General features: G+C 51.3%; 8 protein-coding genes across 8 annotated transcripts; 4 read left to right on the top strand and 4 right to left on the bottom strand.

The window, feature by feature from the left end:
* Positions 1-2,505: 2,505 nt before the first annotated feature.
* Positions 2,506-4,119, top strand: CPAR01_01548 (sodium/hydrogen exchanger family protein; the record flags this gene model as incomplete). Its single annotated transcript, XM_060485837.1, has 3 exons — positions 2,506-3,053; positions 3,107-3,155; positions 3,208-4,119. The coding sequence occupies 3 exons, from the start codon at positions 2,506-2,508 to the stop codon at positions 4,117-4,119; spliced, it is 1,509 nt and encodes a 502-aa protein (XP_060356694.1).
* Positions 4,120-5,301: 1,182 nt separating this feature from the next.
* CPAR01_01547 (glycosyl hydrolase family 28) lies at positions 5,302-6,651 on the top strand (the record flags this gene model as incomplete). The annotated part of the gene is made up of 1 exon (XM_060485836.1): positions 5,302-6,651. The coding sequence occupies one exon, from the start codon at positions 5,302-5,304 to the stop codon at positions 6,649-6,651; it is 1,350 nt and encodes a 449-aa protein (XP_060356693.1).
* A 2,398-nt stretch (positions 6,652-9,049) lies between these two features.
* CPAR01_01546 (uncharacterized protein) lies at positions 9,050-10,176 on the top strand (the record flags this gene model as incomplete). The annotated part of the gene is made up of 2 exons (XM_060485835.1): positions 9,050-9,348; positions 9,429-10,176. The coding sequence occupies 2 exons, from the start codon at positions 9,050-9,052 to the stop codon at positions 10,174-10,176; spliced, it is 1,047 nt and encodes a 348-aa protein (XP_060356692.1).
* Positions 10,177-10,419: 243 nt separating this feature from the next.
* On the bottom strand, positions 10,420-11,135 carry CPAR01_01545 (uncharacterized protein; the record flags this gene model as incomplete). Its single annotated transcript, XM_060485834.1, has 2 exons — positions 10,420-10,572; positions 10,644-11,135. The coding sequence occupies 2 exons, from the start codon at positions 11,133-11,135 to the stop codon at positions 10,420-10,422; spliced, it is 645 nt and encodes a 214-aa protein (XP_060356691.1).
* Positions 11,136-12,019: 884 nt separating this feature from the next.
* On the bottom strand, positions 12,020-14,211 carry CPAR01_01544 (uncharacterized protein; the record flags this gene model as incomplete). Its single annotated transcript, XM_060485833.1, has 8 exons — positions 12,020-12,401; positions 12,451-12,595; positions 12,659-12,807; positions 12,866-12,941; positions 13,006-13,144; positions 13,200-13,292; positions 13,350-13,801; positions 13,851-14,211. 8 exons carry the CDS (start codon positions 14,209-14,211, stop codon positions 12,020-12,022), a joined length of 1,797 nt encoding a protein of 598 aa, XP_060356690.1.
* Positions 14,212-15,295: 1,084 nt separating this feature from the next.
* CPAR01_01543 (uncharacterized protein) lies at positions 15,296-16,774 on the bottom strand (the record flags this gene model as incomplete). The annotated part of the gene is made up of 2 exons (XM_060485832.1): positions 15,296-15,883; positions 15,947-16,774. The coding sequence occupies 2 exons, from the start codon at positions 16,772-16,774 to the stop codon at positions 15,296-15,298; spliced, it is 1,416 nt and encodes a 471-aa protein (XP_060356689.1).
* Positions 16,775-17,284: 510 nt separating this feature from the next.
* Positions 17,285-18,703, top strand: CPAR01_01542 (O-acetylhomoserine (thiol)-lyase; the record flags this gene model as incomplete). The annotated part of the gene is made up of 2 exons (XM_060485831.1): positions 17,285-18,450; positions 18,511-18,703. The coding sequence occupies 2 exons, from the start codon at positions 17,285-17,287 to the stop codon at positions 18,701-18,703; spliced, it is 1,359 nt and encodes a 452-aa protein (XP_060356688.1).
* A 264-nt stretch (positions 18,704-18,967) lies between these two features.
* Positions 18,968-20,257, bottom strand: CPAR01_01541 (mannitol 1-phosphate dehydrogenase; the record flags this gene model as incomplete). Its single annotated transcript, XM_060485830.1, has 1 exon — positions 18,968-20,257. One exon carries the CDS (start codon positions 20,255-20,257, stop codon positions 18,968-18,970), a length of 1,290 nt encoding a protein of 429 aa, XP_060356687.1.
* Positions 20,258-20,701: the final 444 nt, after the last annotated feature.

The following is a 20,701-nucleotide window of genomic DNA, read 5'->3' as shown; positions in this document are numbered from 1 at the left end:
CCGGAAACCTCACAAACGAGAAACCTGGGCACGGAGAAAACTTTTGCCCACCGGCTTTCATTTTGTCTTCTGCCTGGCCAGTTGAAATGTCGTGAACATCCGTCACCGGGTCATAGAGCAAAGAGCTGGACGAAGCGAGGAAGTCGGAACGCCTGAATAATCTGACCACGAGCCGCCAAGCGCGAAGCGCCGAGCCTCACCAAGAAGCGCCCAGCACTGAGTGGTCCCAACATCACCCAACAATCCTCGTCAGCCAAGGACCTCCAAGAAAATCCAAGAGAACAGGGATCATATCGCAATGTCTGAGCCATAAAGTATTGACTTGGCCGACCCAAAGGTGGTCGTCACACCGGAATGCGTGCCCCGGGCTTCATCACCTTCCCAGCTGCGGCGCCCCCTTTCGTCTCCACTCAGCGGAGAATCTTGCTTCCTCCGCTTGGCGCCGAGGCCGCGCTGACACCGATGTGAGATCCGGGCTCCTCCGCTGAGTATTGGCGGCGGAAAATCAACCTACTTCCTAAGTATTGCGTTCAATGATGGTCCTCGAAGGTGCTGTCAGCCCCGGACGCCGAGTCACTTTGTTAAGACACTAAGACTCTTGTCATACCTCGCCACTCTAGGCAGTCCACTGTTTCTTCTTGGGCGAGTTATGTATGTTACCTGGCTTCACGTTCTCCCGGCTCTTTCCGTAGCCATTAGCCCTCTCACCCGATAACTCTTCTATGCGTTCTTCTCTGGTCGCTCTTTTCCTATGACCGAAATACGTTCATTAGAAAAGTGTCATCGAAGTACTTTGGGGAATTGTCCATCAATCTCGATTAGCGTAGCCCATCTCAACTCGGTGGGTGGGGTAGTTAAGTCAGCGTCCTGGCATTACCAAAGTTGAGAGATTTATCAATTTCTCTAGAATCTACACCGTATCTGGCCTTGAGCCTGACACTTTACTACCAAGCATGTCTCACATTTTGCTATGCGCTTCATGTCTGAACGACGCTACTGAGGCTGTATTAGGTCATGTTCTTTGGCTGGCTAGAAGCCAAATCTTTAAGCGTCTAACCTGGGAGGAAGGACACGTGAGTGTTATCTACGGATAGTCAATCCAGAAATAACCAAGCTGTCAGATACCTCCATGACAAGACTACTAGATTTGAGACATTCCCAGCCAAGTAGCAGATGATGACAAAACCCCTGAAAATCTAACGCTCTCCCCTGAAGATGAAGAGATACTGATCCGCAGGTGAAGTCTTCTATTTACGAGATTCACCTGCACTTGGCCCGTCACGCCTTCCCTGTGACCCCATTTGTGGCAGTACTTCGTAGAAGTATCAGCCGAAGCACGGATATCTCGCTGCCTTCACCTCGAGGACTTTGTACGCTCTAGCATTGAGAGCCGCTATAACCCCCTACCATGATCTACAGGGCGTACTTGGCTCTGAATCAAAAGTGTTTGTGATCAGAACCCATCCCCAAAAGAGTTTGGCCGCCCAAGATCTGCAGCCAAGTCGCTCCCTTTGGGCTCGCAGCCAAGTGTGCCCCTGGTTGACATACCACTCTTAAATATCCGGACTCTCGGCGCTGCAGAAGAATTAGTTGCCCTTCCGCCGCTCACCAGACCACTCTTCATCAGCAGCGCTGAGCTACCGGGTGACTGTCATACCACACGGAATCGAGCAAGCGTCGTTGTCCATCATCATTCCAAGTTCTGGCCCTCTGACTTCATTTTTTGCGGGATTTCCTTCTGCTCGTTTAGACATTCGTTTTGGATTTCTTTATCATCCTCTCAAGGTCTCGTTAGAATATCTCTTCTTTCTTCTTTCCAAGCAATTCCATGCAAATATCGTATGAGCATTAGCTAAAGAGATCATCCCTATCCTCAAAGCCCTTGCTGGCCAAGGCAGCCTTTCTCGGCAAACGCACAACACACCTTCTGGGCACGTCACACAAAGATCACTCACACATTGAGAGTGAAGGCACCAGCGGGTACCCAAGATGCCTACCTTTGATCCCAGCGAATTAAATGTCGTTCTCGCTATCTTTGGTGCGTGCTCCGGACCTTACATGTTTTGGCTATGACTAATCCGGTGTTCCCACCATATCCAGGCGCGTTCATCATTCTATTTGGTATCATATCCGTCAAGATCAAAAATGTGTGGTACTTAGGCGAGGCCTGTAAGATCAACCTCCAACGTTCTCCGCGCTGTAGTCACCGTAGATTCGGAGCGTAATACTTGAGTTCCCAAGGACCATTCACTGACTTGTTGCTCTTGATCAGTACCGGCCGTAGTGTTGGGCATATGCCTGGGCCCTATAGCCGCTAGGTTCATCGACAGCGAGAGGTGGGGGTCAGCTGTTGAGGGGCAGACCCAAGATATCACTCTTGTAAGTGCTTATAATGTGGCCTCGTCACGATCCGGATCACTTCAATGTAGAGCCTTGCGTTCAGGCACTGATGGTTGGCTTGTGTCATAGGGGCTCACAAGAGTGATGATTGGCATTCAGCTGGTCATGGCTGGCTATCAACTCCCAGCAAAGTACCAAAAGACTAAATGGAAGGAGATGGCAATCTTAATGTTACCCATTATGACACTGATGTGGTTAGCGACGACAGGCTGCATCCTGGCAACCATTCCCAAGTTGACATTTCTGGGTGCTGGGGTCATCGCTGCCTGCGTGACCTCGACGGATCCAGTCCTGTCACAAGCCGTTGCCAAGGGGCCTTTCGCCGATAAGTTCGTTCGGCGCTCTTTGCGTGAAATCATCTCTTCCGAGAGTGGCGCGAATGACGGCTTCGGCTTCCCCATATTGATGCTGACGACGTATCTCATCCGGCACGCGGAGGGATCTGAAGTGCACGCGGATGGCTCGACATTGCACGCAGTCAGTCGTACGCTTCTTCCGAGAGCCGGTGATGTCGCCCGCCAAGGCGGAGGCGTTGGTGTTGCTCTGCTGAATTGGCTGCTGGAGACATGGCTTTACTTTGTGCTCATGAGTATAGCCTACGGAATCATTATGGGAACTCTGATCAGGCTTGCACTGAAGTATTCTGTCAGAAAGTAGGTTGATCGGTCAATGAGCACGAATTCGATAGTTTCTAACAGAGACACAGAAAGTGGATCGATTCCGAAAGCTACGTCCTGGTGCCCACAGCGATTGGTGTAAGTCACGGACACTAAATGAACTACATGAAAGTTGACTGACAACTCATAGCTCTTCATGATGGGCACTTCAGGAGCCATCGGAACTGACGATTTGCTATCTTGCTTCGTCGCTGGCAGTGCGCTCAACTGGGACGGCGAGTACCTTGCAGAGGCACAGAAGCGGCACGACGAAGTCAACGCCAGCATCGACGTTCTTCTCAACTTTGGCGGCTTCATATATCTCGGGACCATCATCCCATGGAGTGACTTCAGCTCTGACATCACCGGAATCAGTCTCGGCCGACTCTTTGCCCTCGGCGCACTTGTTCTTGTATTCCGTCGCATCCCCGCCGTGCTTCTCACGTACAAGCTCATGCCGAACACTATCATAGACTGGAAAGAAGCCTTATTTATGGGCTACTTTGGCCCTATTGGCGTTGGTGCTGCCTTCTATGTCGAGCATGCGCGTCACCTCTTCCCTAAACTTGCTGAGGCCGAGGGCGACAGTGAGGTTGTTGACATGCTTCGGGCTATTGGTCCCGTCGTGTATTGGCTTGCACTCTTCTCGATTATAGTCCACGGAATCTCTATCCCTATCCTCAATGTCATATATGGATTCATGGGCGTTCAACCAGTTCAGAATGATGCCGTGGCAATTCGACGCCGATCTGTTCGCGTCCCTCCTCCATCGAACGCGGTTGAGGGCGACAAGGAGACGTTCATTGCCTTCAACCGTTTCTCTCGGCCTAATTTGTCGCAGGAAACACTGCCGCATATGGGGGATGACGACTCATCGGTGGGAGATCAAAAGGTTTTTCACCCAGACCTCGAGTCCGGCCTCCAGGAAGCTAGGCAAAATGCAGGGTTATCACCACGGAGAAGCTTCAATCTCCCACGCCCGAATGCACCTCGCAGCTTCAGTCTACCCCGGACAAGTTTGAGTCAACTGAAATGGGATCAACCACATGTCACACAGGGATAGACTGCTTTATCTTGCTGCCTTTGTGACATGCCAGTGTAGATAAGATCGGAGGCAAGAGGCTAAGCGATTCGCGTAGTACCATATAAGATATGTGGTATTTAAATAGAAATTTCCACCGCCATTGAAAATGTCTTGAGTGATGCTATACAGCGAAAAAACCTACTTAAATACGTTTCGATAACACCTAGAGCATTTTAACCGGGGGCCAAGGTGATTGCCGTCGTGATTCATCTGGAAGACTGGGAAATGCCCGATGTACACATACGAAATGACAATGTTCTGGCCCTTCTTCGAACAGCAGACTGAAATTGTCAGAGACATTGCTCTTGATCATAGGGATACGAATCCCCGCGGCTCCAAACGCCGACATCTAGATGTAATTTAGCTGTGTTATCTCGTCCGGATATAAGTGGACCATCGGGCCGAGCTGAACGAGTCGAGTATCCGCTGGCCGGCTGAGACCAGGACGATGACAATGATTTGGATGAATCACTTAGATGGTTTGCTCGAAGAATGACGCTCTGCGAGTCGAATGACTATGGAAAATTTCAGGATGAATGCATGTAACGTTCACACATCTGACCCAGACTCGTGATGCCTTGCATCCATCATCAGACCAACCCGCAGGTTACCATCAGACAGGCCGTTCTGTGCATACCTTACCGCTGCTTTTCCCTCATCAACCAGACGATAGACTTCATGGATAAAGATTCCCACATCCAGAATAACAGAGATCAGCAAGTACAAGCCATGAAATGCCGGACGTTGGGGTCGGATTACCAGGGCGTCATGCGGGCAGAAGACGTAATTGATGCGGGGAATCGACGCTACAGGGGACGATCCGGGGCTTTACCCCGCTGGACTTGGCGCATGTCATTCGTTGACAGTGGTTGCGACCCCCTGAGCTCAATCATCTGATGCAATGTTGGGTTTCACAGAAATAACACTCGTCGATGAGCTCTACTTCATATTTGGAAGATACCTGTTACCTTTGAAGCTCATATACCTTTCCTCTCTGGTGCTTTGATAGACGCCACAGACTCATCAGCTTGTCTTTGTCCACGCGCTTGTTCGTAAGAAGCCCTAGACATACTTCCAGAAGCGTCTGTTCGCGTGTACCGAAGCTCGCACTCCTCCCATCCGTCCCTTGATTGGATTTCTAGGCCTTAGCACCCATCCATCATGCGTGGCTTGGCAGTCTTCGCATCGTTAGCCGCAAGGCTAGTCCTCGGGCTCGAGACCACTCGGTTCTCGGCGGCCACCCTGCTGGCTGAATCTGACGCAGATATCCCGAGTGCCAGTGACTGGGCGGAGAGGGCGGAGAAGGAAGGTCGGAGCCTCTGCATACTCGAGCCGGACGCTAACGGCGGGGACGACGCGCCGGCACTGCTGAGCGCGCTCAACGACAAGTGCCGCACCAAGAGCATCATTGTGCTTGATGGACCAGTGTACAACATCAAGTCGCCGATGGTCACCACCAGCCTAGACGATGTTGTAATTGATCAGCGTGGCAGACTACTCTGGAGCAATGACACCACGTACTGGCTCTCGGTCTCGATGCCTGTGGGCTTCCAGAACCAGAGCACGGTATGGCACTTTGGAGGTGATGGCGTGGTTTGGGAAGGCCACGGAGTCGGAACGCTCGACGGCAATGGCCAGGTCTGGTATGACCTCAATGCCGGCGGATCCAACATGCCTCATCGGCCGATGAACATCAACTTTCGAGACTTCTCGAATTCGACTGTCAAAGGTCTCCGATTCGTGCAGAGCCAAATGTGGACGATGAACATCATGTACTCCAAGAATCTCGTGTTCGAGGACATATACGTTAACAGCACTTCGTCTTCGGAGAACAACTCTCTCAACACGGACGGTGCTGACACCATGTACTCGGACAATATCACCTTCCGCCGGTGGGTGGTTGTCAACGGCGACGACGCAATTGCTCTCAAGGCCAACTCCAGCAATATCTACATTTACGACAGCGAGTTCTTCGGCAGCACTGGCATAGCCATGGGATCCATCGGCCAGTTCATCGGGCAATTTGAGTATATCGAGAACTTCTTGGCGCGGAACGTGACTTTACACGACACCCTGCGGGGCTGCTACTTCAAGACGTGGACCGGCATTCAGATTGGGTATCCGCCCAATGGCGGCGGCGGCGGTACGGGATACGCGCGTAACATCGTGCTGGAAGACATTAAGCTCGACGGCACCCGCGGAGAACCACTTTTCATCACTCAATGTGAGTCCTTCTCCGGACACGCGGGCGAGTCCTGCGATACGTCGACGTTCAAGATTTCCGACGTCGTTTGGAAGGACTTTAGCGGAACGATGATGGACGACGTGCCTAGCTCGGGCTTCTTCCGGTGCAGCGCGGCTGCGGGCGGGTGCAACAATCTGACGGTAGAGAACTTTTCAGTAACGCCCGTCGGCCAAGATACTGTCTTGGATAAATGGCTCTGCAAAAACGTTGAAGGCGATGAAGGATTCGACTGTCAGGAAATTGAGGAGACCGCCGATGAGCTCTGAATGTCATTTCAGTAGTCGGCGACTATAATGATCCGGCGTATCCGGGACCTTTGGCGGTATAATCATCAAACGTGGCACCCTCGGCGGCATAATGTCGCGGGGGCCATCACCGTTAGCGTTAAACTTGACCGCAATTTTCTAATCAGCGGCCGCTTAGTACGGTATGCTTTGATCTAAGTGGACACAGGCCGTTGCCAAGAGTTTTATCAGAAGGTTGTGGTGATCGCTTTAAAGGGCTAGGAAGTCCGCCGCGGGTCTCTACATGGCTGCCGCGTTCCTGGCGATGAGCCTCGGCCGAAGCCGGGGACTTTGAACTCCGCACGCCGATGTTTTGGTTCCAAATCTCCAACGGCCTCCAACGGCCCAATGGAGGATTGAATCTTCCCGCAAAACACTAAACAGTCCGACGTCCGATGTTCTCGTTTTTGTTCGGGCGCTGGTCTAGCCATGTCTGTGCAGTTCGCCTCCGACCTGCTGGGACTTGTTAGAACATTGGTCTGCAGTTATTCTCCTGAGGCTTCCTCGCAGATTGATCTAGCCTTCACCACGATGCGAGTCTCGAAGCAGTAATTGAAGTGCAGAGGGTGATTGTCTAAACGCCCTAACACGCCAGGAATGGTGTTTCTCACATCAGCAGCTCCTTCACCGTCACCTATACTACGTGACGGTACAACAGCCGTCCCGGCACTGGCCTTGTCAGATGCTTGAACGTGGTGTGCTGTGCCAGCTAGCGCCAAGGGTGGCTGCGTATCAAGCTTCTGATCTTAGTTGCCGATCCTGCAGCTTATTCCTAGCGAGTCTTGTTCGTTTATTGACCCTGGTACAGTCGCAAGCTAGCCGTGTCAGAAGGGAGTGTTGACGGGCATGGCAGCTCGAGGCGAAAGCTAGATCATGATGGGCATTGATGGCAAAGCCTGCTTCTTTTAAGTGTTGGTAGCGGGGAGTTAGCGGGAGCGGAAGTTTTTCTCCTATTCTGGTTCTTCCTGAACGCTCGGACGCGTCTTTGAGCTGAGGTTGATGTGGGCAGTGGAAACATCAAAACATGCGGCAAGCTGCATGCTTCCGTGCGAACCTCCTATTCTTGGAAGAGCTTTAAATCAAGTCTTCAAGGCATGACTCGACCGCGGTAAGATTTACCAAACATCGATTGAGTTCGTATCTCGATCATGACAGTTCCATGGCTCTCCTAAAGCGTTCCCAGTCCCACGCAGATTCGAACACTTGGCGAAAGGACCGGGTCCACAATCCCGCGCAAAGCATTCGCAATTAGATGGAGCCAGGAGAAGGGCGCTCTGTTGATTTCCATACTCTAAATTTGATGGCAAGACTTTTTCTCGGAGACGACTTGGCGCCCGAATTCTACCCCCTGACGCTGATTCCGGTTGTTCCGGCTGCCGAGAAAAACCACGGGAAGTGAACCCCGTCATCCACGACTCCCAAGTTTCCTTATGTGCAAGCAAGTGGGTAGAGTCCGACTCGAAATGATTGGATGATCCACCAGAAAAGGAACTCCCACATCCCTTTTTTCGACGTTCTTCCCACCGTCAGTCCATAATTGGATTACAGTGATTCAGCGTGGAGACCGGGCGACTGCGAGCAAGGAGGCTCTAATGAAAACTGGGTTTTTTGGCTTACGATTTACTGTACGTTGCCGGGCGCAATCACACACGCGTCAAGGAGGGCTTGGGTCGCGTGCCCTCCTTCCTGCGCCGAGCCATTCTTTTGCCTGTGCTTGGCTGGAGTGATACCGCAATGGATCATGGATGGATGGTGGGCATGTGGGATGGGGTGTGGGACGTCAGGTCGTCGTGTCTCCAGTCCCGCTCCGCCCTCCCTCCTTCGACGTTCAACGCCCCCAACTCTCCTATCAGATGGTTCCGTGCGATTACGCCCACACGTGTGGTCCTATTCCTGCTCAACCTTCAAGGCTGGGCGGAATTCCCAATGCCTGGGGCGCCGATCTGACAACAATGCTTGGCCACAATATGCGGCGGTTGGACTTGGTACACCTTCCGCCCGTTGTGGGTTTGTCCCGGTGAAGCGGACTCTGGGGCATTGTGCCTAGGATGTTTATTAGTCTTGTCGTCCCTCTCTCCTATTTCTCCATGCGAAAGGGCTTCCGGTGGATTTGGCATTTTCATTGTAATATCTTCTCGTCACTCACTCCTTTCTTCTCTGCTTTGGGGGAGCGAAAGCTATTCATTCATTCTGCTTTCTCGTCAGGACAGCCTTGTCCAACTACATCTTTCACTTACTCAATACCAAACAAGAGTTTCAATTTTCTGTGTTTAGCCTATTATGGCTTCGTCACTTGGCGCTTTGAGGAATGTGGCCGAACCAGCTTGTAAGTCCATCCCGCTCCACTGGCTCGGATTTCTTCCTATAGTACACTGAGACCATGTGTCTTTGCCTCTACGAGTCCAGGCCTCATCTGACATCCTTTGCTCTTCTAGTCATCGTTTTTGCCTTCACCATAGGCACTCTCATCAACCGCCGCCGACTGGATTGTGACGATGACGTAGACTCGTGTGAGCGTGGGTCGGAGGATTCCTCCTCCCGCCCCACCTCTCCGCTCCTCAAGCCGGGGATGCGCGCGGAGTCGGGCGAGGTATCCCGCATCAACAGCAAACTTCTCGTTCGATTTTATAATACCTTCCCGTTCCTTGCTGAAATCTGGTATTGGAATGCGACGTACTGGTACGAGATCGTCTTGCCCGCGTTAACAATTCAGGTAACGTTGTTATGAACCGGCGCTGACCGGCTTGTTTGTCTCCTAGGATATACCAGCTGCTCCGTGCCTTCTCGGCACGTATGATTGCCGGTAACGAAGCAGTCTTTGCGAGGGCCCGCGACCATGCGATTTCTATTCTGAAGTTCGAGCACTTCTTCGGCATTGACGTCGAACTTGGCGTGCAGAAATATGTCCTTACAAACATGCCCTGGTTGATGTCTTACTTGGCCAAGATCTACTACTTCCACATTAGCCTCGGCATAATCTTCATCATCTACTGCTACACATTTCTTCCGCCGAGCACGTTTCAGAGAATCCGACGAACTATCGCCATGGACAATGCCATCGCCTTCGTCATCGTCACGACCTATCGTTGCATGCCGCCGCGCATGCTCCCGGCCGAATACGGATTCGAAGATGTGCTCCACGGAGCCAAGGGAGGAGGCAACGCGTGGACGCACAACAAGTTCCAGCTGACCATCGCCGCGATGCCGAGTCTTCACTGCGGTACCGCTCTCTTCCTCGCCTGGAGTATCTGCCGGTTTTCGCCTCACCGTCCGCTTCGTCTTATCGCGCCACTGTGGCCGATGGCTATGCTCTTCACGATCGTTGCAACGGCGAATCACTTCATCTTGGATGCTATGATTGGTGCGATGGTCCCTGTTATTGGATGGAGGTTTAACCGGGCTGTCTTGGTGTTGCTGCCGCTGCAGAATTGGGTGTTGGAGGGGGTGGGGTTGAAAACCCCCGAGGATGAGGACAATACTCCGGCATATGTCCCGAAAGAGTGGTAAGAGAGAGCATGTTCCGTTGAAAGGAATATGAAGGATTCAGTGGGACACAGAGCAAAGCAATAATATCAATAGACAAGTGCGCTAACGATGACATATTCCAAACACATGATCGGATCGGATATCGGGGCCACACGCCTCCTGCGTTCTGACCCCTTGAGAGTTCATAGGCCCAGCTTGGGTCTCCAAGTACTTGTGCTCTTACAGTAAGGGAATGCCAGGGATATCAAACTATGATTCACTTGCTCACGCATCTGTCAAGACGACGAAGAATCCAACTGGGCAACCATCTTTGCTCTGCTGGAACATGAAGGTGGTGTCCGGCGAGCAGAGACTTCCTGATACAGTCACACTTCCTGGAACCTCAGCTGGAATGCCGCATGGGGCACTATTGACAATCTGCAGGCACTACCATCAGTAACTGAATCGACGGCGGTCTACATCGGATTCTGTTGACGTTCAATACTCACATAGCTGTGGCCGGGTGTCATCGTGGGCGGGGGGTTAGGCGGGCTAGGGCCGGGAGCAGGCTGCTTGTTATATGTGGTCTGCCCAGCGACGGCTCCGACGCCAATGGCATACCCGGTGAACTTAAAGGTACCTTGGCCGAGGAAAACGAACTTCCCTGGTGCCTGCTCCCATGAAGGGAAGTCGAAGACGAGGTTGCACACCTTGCCCTGGGTCTGGGCGACGGGGAGATCGAGGTTGAAGACTGTGCAAATGTCCTTGGGTGTCACCTGCGCCCATTGCGTCGCCGGGAAGGCATAATTGGGCAGATTCTTGGAGATGGGGACGAGAAGGCTAGTCGAGACGTAGGATTTACCAAGGCTGCCATCGGGCTGGGCGGCGTTGACGGGGCAGCTGGCCTTACCGCCACGTTTGGTTGTGGAAGTGGTGGCGCTGGGTGCGGCGACGACGGAGAGAGCGAAGGTGAGGGCGCTGGTGACGGTAGCAATCTTCATGATGGCGGTTGTATTGCGATTGAGTGCTTTAACGAGCGGCGATTCGTGGTTCAAGATGTGATGAGTGAGACGAGGAGCCTGGAGACGGTGAAGTAGGCGACAATGAGCAAATGAGCAAGAACCCTCTCGCCAAGAGATGAGAAACAGGCCTTCATATACGCCGAGTTGGCTCTGCTGGAAGGCTAAGTACGTGATGGTCCCGGACTATAGCTTGGACGTAGCAACCGTCATTGCTCGATGAAGTTTAGTTTTCTTCCACCACAAAGAAGCTTTCGACGTGGAGCGCCTTCGACCCCAAGCTCGCGTGCTTTGAATTACGATGTTCTAGCGCCGTCACGAGCGGCTAGGGATGGATCGGCGCTTCATCATTTTAGACAGTCCTGAAAGGGGGAATAGAGTTTTACCGTTGGATCACCAGTGCTTGAGATTCTTCTTTCTCTCTACGATCGCCGTTGTGGCTTCCCATAGCCTGCTGAAGTGGCGTATTTTGGCGCCGGCCACGAGATTTCAGCTCCGTGCCCGAGCGCGGCATCGCGGCACGAATGGACTCAAAGGTTGACTATCGTCAGCGCTAGATCTTACAGCATCCATCCACTCAGTGAAATGATATGCTTCTCTCGGTGTCCTCTCAGCCCCGCGGAGTGCACTAGTTTGTCCGAATCCTACACCGTGGTGGCGTCGCGGCGGGTTGTCATGTCGAGGTTGGTGAATGAAGTCGTCGTCCAGCAACGCAGGGTCAAAATACAATGATCAGAAATCAGAGAGTTGCGTGGCGCGCTGAGGACATCGTGATTCGAATTATTCAGAGAGACCTCGACTAGCCTGATTCAATACCTGGTACATATCCGCAGCTGAGCCTTTTCCGTTAGGGCAGTTTATCTGCTTTACTCCCGGGTGCTGACCTTGCTAAGCTTCCTCTTGGCCACACTGCTACTATCACCGACGTCCTTTCCCAAATCACTCTTAGAATTCTGGCCATCAATGATGACATTGTTCGAGTAGACAACCCCATCAAAGATTTCATCCATCTCCTCCAAGGTTCTGCCCTTGGTTTCGACAAACAGCCAAGTAACGACAAATAGTATTCCAAGATTCCAACCACCGTTGATGGCATAGTATCTCCAAGAGATTCTTTCGATAGCAAGAGGAGTGGTGTAAAGGTTGAGGAAGCTGAATGCATACCCGATTGCTTGGGCAACTACGACCCCTTTAGCGCGCTGAGAGTATCGCAGCACCTCAGGAGGGTAAGTGTAGGCCAAGATGCTCCTGCACGAATTTTAGTAAACTTGAGGAAATTGAGAGCTCGTTCACGTACCAGCTTGCCGCAACTGCAAGTAGGAACAGGGCAACAACGACAATCGCACCGATGGCATACGCATTTGTCTCGGGATGGACCTCGGTCAGGTAAGACAGGCCGGCCAGAATTCCAAACAGAACAACTGTGGCGGAAGTTCCGGTAACTAGGTAGAAAGACAAGGAGGTCAGATCAATCCAGCGGAAAACTCATGTCGAGGGGCATCTACTCAATGGCTTGCGAGCTCCTATCTTGTCGATGATGAGGACACCGCCCACGCTGCAAAAAGCCTTCCACAGCAGCAAACCGATGTTGATCTGGATTACAGACTTCCTCTCAGAAACTCCTAGTTTTCCAATCAAGAATGACGAGAAGTATCTAGAAGATCTCGTCAGCGCTAGAACAATCAGAATGTGAGTACGTCCTTGTAACATACAAGATCATATTTCCGCCCAGAATTTGATAGAAGATATTCGTTAGTACAGCGATTGTGAACCGTTTCAGGTTTGGGGCTGATGTGTTTCCCCGTTAGTTAGTTGTCAACTCGGCGACTCATCTTGGCTGAAGCTGGCTCACATGGCGCAATGAGATCTTTCCACCCTCCATTGCTCTCCTTCTCGTGGTTCAAAGCCGCGACAATTTCTTGTGTTTCTGAAAGCACCAAAGCATCTTCCCGGTTTCCGTTCGCATGTAATCGAGCGAGCACCCCTATTGCCTTGAGAATGTTCAGTCGAATGACCCTAAACCAGGAGTATGTTTCACATCGTTACCTCGTCATGGCGGCCCTTTGAAAACAACCAGCGTGGGCTTTCGTCGACGAATGGTAAGAGAGACAGGGAGATGATAGAAGGCACTGCTTCTCCCTGTTTAAGAGACATCAGATAGAGCCTTGATGTTGTCTCAAGGGGATAGGCACTTACAAGCATAAGTCCTCTCCATGCCCAGTCGGACTGCTTGTCGTAGATGCCCAGGACAATGCAACTGACCAAGAACGACGTGAAAGGTACGGATGTCAAGACGGTGCTTGAAAGAATTGAGCTATACTTGGGCGCCGCCACCTCCATAACCCACATGGGAGCAATGGAACCATTAATGAGGGAGGCAAATCCGATAATGAAGCGGCCGACGATGAGCTGTGGAACTGCGTTGCTGGTAAGTAGTCGTACTTGCAAAACGTTTCCGCAAGAGCTCTCACCCTTCGAGGCCGAAGCTTGAAGTACAACTCCGAGAATGATACAGATGGAGCCAACGGCGAGGCCGGTCTTCCGTCCCCAACGATCAACGACAGGACCCACTATCGGGGCACCGAAGATCGAACCGGCACTAATGATGGCAACATTCAATCCAATCATATCGCTATTCAACTTGAAGTCTATTGAAAGTCATTAGCTATGGAAACTGGGTCGGGCAGATAATCGCACAGTCTTGGTATGGCTTAACCGAGTTCAAGTTGTTGATCATCCCAGCATCATAAGAAAGAATGCAGATGTTCAACATGGCCACGAGGACCATGAGCACGTGTGAGACGATTGGCCCGGGGGTGAGCAAAGCCATGATGGCGGAGGATCCAGGATGCGGAGGTGTATTTTCTGCTGGTGTTACAGTCGGAGTCTGAGTTTGAGGTTTAATTGTCTCCGTAGACTGGCAGTCGGGTGTACTCAAGTGTTGGTTGTGGTGATTTGGGGAATCTAAAGTCAATGTAGCAGTTGTCAACTCATTCGCAGACAACTCAAAAATCTCTTCTTGACGTTGATCTGAGCGCTGAGCCGGCCACCTGCGCATTTTTCTCTTTTTTCCAGGTACGCGTTAGAGATACCACACACTCTCTTGCTACACACCATGAAGCGATAGATAAGACATTCCGGGTTAGATCAACGAACCCACGAGTGTCCGGTGATAGGGGTGCACCTGAACCAAACGCCGCAGATTCAGAGACAGCGCGCGCTGTCTGGCTGTGTGCGTGCTGAGTTGTGCGGCATGCTCATAGTTGAGCGGCGTATTTCCCGAGAGTGCCGAGCTTTAGGCACTAGCTTCGGCCGAATGCCTCAGGCTAACATTATAGTTCCCCCCTTCTCCCCTTTATGATCGCAAAATGGGAATTCCCAAGGACCCTCATTTCTGTACAGTATGTGTGACGAATTCCCGTACAGATGTGCATCCGCCACTAGGTTTCGTCTCCGATGTTACGACTGCACTATCCGTACACGCCAGCAGTGTCTCAATCGGCTTTCAAATTCCAGAGCCCGAGTATGATGGTTTACCGACGCAGGCAGGAACCGGTTTGAGAGTTCTGACTCAGCATGGTACGTGGCATGGTAGAGACGGAATGCCCGCCGAGAAAGCATTTCCAGTTCAGCTGGGCGCTGAGAATTCGGCAGATGTAGTTTGCGGGGAGTGTACGGAGTCCCTGCACCCAACCACAACATCTCGATATTCTCGTAGGGAGTAATAGTGCAAGCAACATGACATCGCGATAGACTCACTGCAACGTCAATCTCTGAGAACTCATGCCAGGCCAAGAATTCAAGATCCCCCCAAAGTCGTTTCCATACGCTCATGGTTTCATTGTCTAAGGTACTTACCACAATCCTTGGCATATGTGCTTTCGCTCGCCCTTTTACTCAATTGGCATGGGAGAATTGGCAAATCTTTATGAGAGTAAACTTGGCCGTCCATTCTTAAACACAGCGAATCGTATGGAGTTTTCGAACGTAACTACACATTTCAAACCTGATACTTCGGATCAATATTCCAACATTTCTAAATCATGCATCTAGTATGCGTGCCAATGCTATATACTCTAATAAGTTGGTTACGTAACAACTCAAAGCATTCTTAGGTGTGCGAGCTTCATCAAGAATTCAAATCACCAGTACCCGTCAGGGGGCGGAGCCACAGCGACATCGTTAAGATGTCCCGTGACACCGTTTTTGATGTCCTTAGCAACCTTGGGAAACTGCTCTCTGGCAAACCCCAAAGGGTCCCAGGGCTTCAGCTTGGGGAACCGCTTCTTGGCCCACTCTTCCGGGGCCGCCTCGATGTCATCCCAGGGAATCTTGTAGAATGCGTCTCTATTCTGTTGTCCGCTCTTGTGCACTGCATTGGACCGATGGTACCGGATCCGTTGTGCGGCTTCAAGTGCAAGTTTGACGTCTCCGTTGGATGACTGTAAACACTCAGCAACCGTCACCGCGTCTTCGAGAGCTTGTGAAGCGCCTTGTCCGGCAGTAGGAAGATTGGCATGAGCAGCATCTCCGATGAGAATCGTACGGCCACCTTTGCTAACCCAAGTGTCTATGGTTGGCCGATAGACCAGCTTGAAATCGATGGTCTTGTTAGAAGGTGTAACGTCGAGGAGCGCTTGTGCATCTCTTCCTGGGAAGAAACTCATCCACTTTGCTACATGTTCTCTTTCAGCGATATTGGACCAAGATTCAGATGATTCTTTGTCGTCCTATCAACGTGAGTCAGTAAGTAAGTTATCGACGTTATCTTGGGTAAACGCTGAAGCGCTCACCGGATGAACCAAGACCCAGGCAATATCTTGGGCTTGGTTCCAAACAAAGGCCATCAGGCTCAAGTTGTCATACATCCAGAATCGAACAGTATCTCTATCCTCGTGGAAAAGATCCTTGATTCCGGGGTGATTTCTCATCGTTTCGTCAGTCTTGAAGAAGCTTCTGAACACAGACCAGCCGCTCGTGGTCTCGTCGATCTTCTTGTCGTCAAGATGCAAAACCTGTGCTCGAGCGATGGATCGTGGGCCGTCTGCGGCGATGACACAGTCGGCCCAAATAGTCTCGCCAGTGCTGAGCTTCACACCTGCTTGGCTTTCTTCTTCAAGGTAATCCGTGACTGAGACGCCGATCCTGATGTCCTGGACACAGGTCTTCGCATAAGCAAGGAAAATCGAGTGAATCTTGCCTCGGTGGCCTGCATAGGTGATGTTGTGTTCTTTTCCATCCCTTGCCCACGGAACATCAACGATGAATTTGCTGTCGTACTTGTACAGCTCCATGGTGCGGATTTGACTACAACCTGTGTCGTGAATTTGCTGGCCAACCTTGCCTGCATCCCATCGATTGATGATACGGCCAGCATTGGGGAAGAAATCAAGAATATCTGCCAAGGAGAACCGTAGTGAGTTTCGTAGATCATTGCGACCAAAGCTCTGCCACACAAAAAGAGGGGCGGTTTGGTGATGCTTACCACCTTGGCTATTGGAGTCAGGATACTTCTCCAACACCGTGACATCCATGCCACGGTGTGCACATTCGATTGCGGCTCCAAGCCCGCCGAAGCCGGCGCCAACAATGATGACTTTCAATTTCTTGCCGGCAGTCATTTTTATAGATTTGTGTGGAGTGACTGTAAATAAAGTAGAGAGTACGATGCGTTGATACTCCTTTTTCAGACCAGATGGCCAGTAGTTGCAGCTTTAGACTGAAATATATGAAATCTCGGACATTGGACTGAAGACGTTTGGTATCTTGGCACGAGGGAGAATCACTCGATGCATCATGAATGATTGCAAGCATGGAATGCCGCGGCACCCGAATTCCAGCGAACCATCCTTCCAACTCGGGGTCGCCAGCCGAAGGCCCGAGATGCCCGAGATAATGCCTCTTACCCACCTCCGCCGTCTTACTAGACCCATTGCTCCAACGACATGGACCAACTGAATTGCAACTAGTCATAGTAATCTCAGGTCGTGAGCCATTTCTTGGACTTGAGACAATAATTTGAAAGCATATTGTGGCGAAGGGCTTCGTCATTTTCTTATTGACATTACCACCCTTTGCTGTTGTTCACTACATCAATCCTAAGTCGAGAAAACTTCCCGCTAGACTCGAAAATGGAGACCATCCAACAAGACCAAAAACAGGATGTGCGAGTGATTCAAGTCGCCCAGAATGGATCTAACCATGTTCCCAAATTTGAGACTCTACAAGTCCACGCAGGGCAAACTCCTGACTCTGCAACGCTTGCGCGTGGGGTCCCGATCTACTCGACCTACGTCTTCAACTTCCACAGTTCAGCTCATGCTGCTCGGCTATTTAACCTTGAGGAAGAGGGTGAAATTGCGACCCGCACGGGCAATCCAACTACAGCCGTGGTTGAACGTCGTGTCGCAGCCCTTGAAGGTGGCGTTGCAGCCGTGGCAGTTTCGTCCGGTCAGGCAGCCGTGTTCATGACCATGGTTGCTTTGGCTGGGCACGGTGAGAACATTGTAGCGACGAAGCATTACTATCACGGCGCATACAATCAATTCTCTTTTCTCTTACCAGAGTTCGGCGTAACATGTCGCGTCGTGGAAGAATCTGCGGAAGCAGCCCTAGCAGCAATTGATGAACGCACCAAAGCCGTCTATATCGAAACTATCGGACACCCCAACTTCAATGTTCCGGACATCGAAGCCATTGCGCAAGTTGCTCATGAGAAGGGAGTTCCTCTTGTAGTCGAGAACACCGTCGGGTGCGCATACTTCTGCCAGCCCATAAAGCACGGAGCAGACATCGTCGTCGAGAGCATGAGCAAGTGGATCGGCGGTCACGGAAGTGCAACCGGCGGTATCATCGTCGATTCTGGCAACTTTGACTGGAGATCTTCGACTCGGTTCCCACAGTTCAACAAACCATGTCCTGGCTTCCATGGGTTGAACTTTTCCGAGCGATTTGGGAGAGAGGCCTTTATCATGCGCATTCGAGGGCAGATCCTCCGAGACGTTGGATCCTGTCTTTCTCCTTTCAACAGCCAGCAGTTCGTGCTCGGGATCGAGACTCTGAGTCTGCGCTGCGAGCGACACGCTCAGAATACCATTGCTCTTGCGAACTGGCTGGAGAAACACGAAAACGTAGTGTGGGTTTCGTATCCTGGTCTTCCTAGTCACCCTCACTATAAGCTCGCGCAGAAGTATCTACCCCGCGGAGCTGGGGCGGTACTTATGTTTGGAATCAGGGGCGGAGCGGATGCTGGTGAACAGCTGGTTGACAACTTCAAGATGATCTCGAATAACCCAGGGTAAGTGACGAATACCGTGCCGTTGGCACCCACCTGCTACTTGTGCTGATTTATAGTTAGATATGGAGACGCGAAAACGACTGCCATGCACCCCTGGTCGACAACACATAAACCTATGCTACCACAGGAAAAGATCGATCTTGGAGTTGCGCCCGAAATGGTCAGAGTTTCAGTTGGCATCGAGCACATTGACGATATCATCCACGACATTGAACAGAGCATGAGCATCAGTCCCGCTGTTCCAAAGGCATAGATTGGACAAGAGCTCGTGTCCCTAGACATTTAGTATTAAATATTCAGCTTGCTTCTGTTGCAAATTCTGGGCTGCCAAGTGCGTAAAGTACTTTTCAAACGTATGATCATCTGTCTTTGCCGGGTTCAAAAGATTCTATGGTGTTTACCTGCCCACGTGGTGTGTTTCTCATCAAGCCGGTTCATATTCGCACTCCACATGTTCAATACACAAAATACTAGTATGAGTATCATCACTACAATACACAAAAGTACTTGAAGCTACCTAATCTTGAATATCTGCTCTCTGGGGATCTGTGGTAACCTGCGCAATGTCATCATCAAGGTTCTTGTCCCAAATCCAACTCATCCTGTTTTTCATAATCTCCGTAATCTTCCCAAGGTCATCCTCCTCAGCTTCAAAGTGCCACAAGTGACCAGCTTCTCGGCTTGTAGCAACGAGATTCTGCGTGCGTTCAACTCGAGCTCGACTGAAGGATTTGAAAACGCCAGACAGATCCTGTGCTTGCTGGACATTGTGGAGGAGCCTTCCGAGAACATAGGCATCCTCCACGGCCATACCCGCACCGGCTCCTTGAAAGGGTGTTGAAGCATGTGCAGCGTCTCCGAGGAGACAAATCCTGCCCTTGTGGTAATTCTCCATAGGCGAAAGATCGAAGAGCGCCCAAATATCTGATTGGCCCATAAGTCGAACAATGTTGAGTACATCTGGACCCCATGTGCTGAAACTCTGCAGCATCTGTTCCTTGGTTGCCGGGATGACCATCGTCTTGTGAGGCCATTCCTTTGATGACTGAAAGGCGACCACATTCATCATTCTACCACCAGCAACGGGAAAGGTGAGCATGTGGCCGTGGTACCCCAGATATGCTTGGCAGTTCTTCGCCTTCTCCTCGCCTAGAAGCTCCACAGCTTTGTCCATCGAAACCATTCCTCTGTAGCAGTATTTGCCGGTATAAGAGGGATTGGTGGCGGGATGATCTTCTCCAAGCATGATGTGTCGGGTTTGACTCTTGATCCCATCGCATCCGATGACGGCACTATGCCTCGCTGACGTCCCATCCCCAAACTTCAAAAGGACACCATTGTCTCCAAGGTCGTCTATACCGTGTAAAGCCTTGCTGAAATGCGCTATTCCAGTCGGAAGGAGCTTGGCTATCTCATCAACAAGATGCGAGCGATTCACCATCCAGCTTCCTGGTTCGGGATGCTCCACAGAGCAGAGGTACGTCCCGGCAACGACACCACGGGCTCTGGCGGTCTCATCGGCACTGTCCATCCCGACTCTAAAGTCGAACCAGATGTTTTCCTTGTCTGCGAAAATGTTTCTGTTCGCCCGAGCTTCAACTGCAGCCGCCAGTGGCTTCGATATCTTCGTAATTGCTCGTACTGCATTTGGTCCGAAGGCGACACCGGCTCCTATCTCGCCGAATTTTGGAGCATTCTCATACACAGTGACCGGGATTTTTGTGTGAGTTGTGATGTATAGGGCCAGGCAGAGGCCACCGATACCACCGCCAACGATGGCCAGACTGAGGTCTTTGTCTGGTGACATTGGGAATCAAGCACGTTTTCAATAAGCAAAGACAATGATGGGGCGTGGGGTAGATGTCAGGCCCAGAAGACGGATGACGCAGTGACTGAGATATGAGATATGAGCTGACACAGATGCATTATACTAGATAATAGAATCCGATAAGGTTTCTTAATGCTTCAGCTAGTGACCGAAGGCGTCTGAATCTAGGTGCTGCATTCTATCAACCACTCGGTTGGGCATTAGCCAGAATGGCCCTGTTGTGACCATGTCCTATACAGTAAAGAATTCAAAATTAGTACCCAGGATACGTGCTTGCCTGGACGCCTGGTAGAATGACCGAGAAACCGAGCTCCTGTAAGCCGCCACAGCGTGTCGGCCGAAAACTCCGGAGCTCAATCACGCCCCAGGCATGTGACCGAGCTGATACAATCTGCCAGGGTTGGGAAAGCAATCGGTATTGGC

The sequence above is a fragment of the Colletotrichum paranaense genome, assembly GCF_030867605.1.
Source record: "Colletotrichum paranaense strain IMI 384185 chromosome Unknown Scaffold_1.1, whole genome shotgun sequence".
Classification (NCBI taxonomy): domain Eukaryota; kingdom Fungi; phylum Ascomycota; class Sordariomycetes; order Glomerellales; family Glomerellaceae; genus Colletotrichum; species Colletotrichum paranaense.
The sequence above is the reverse complement of the archived record's forward strand: the minus strand, read 5'-3'. Positions and strand labels throughout refer to the sequence as shown.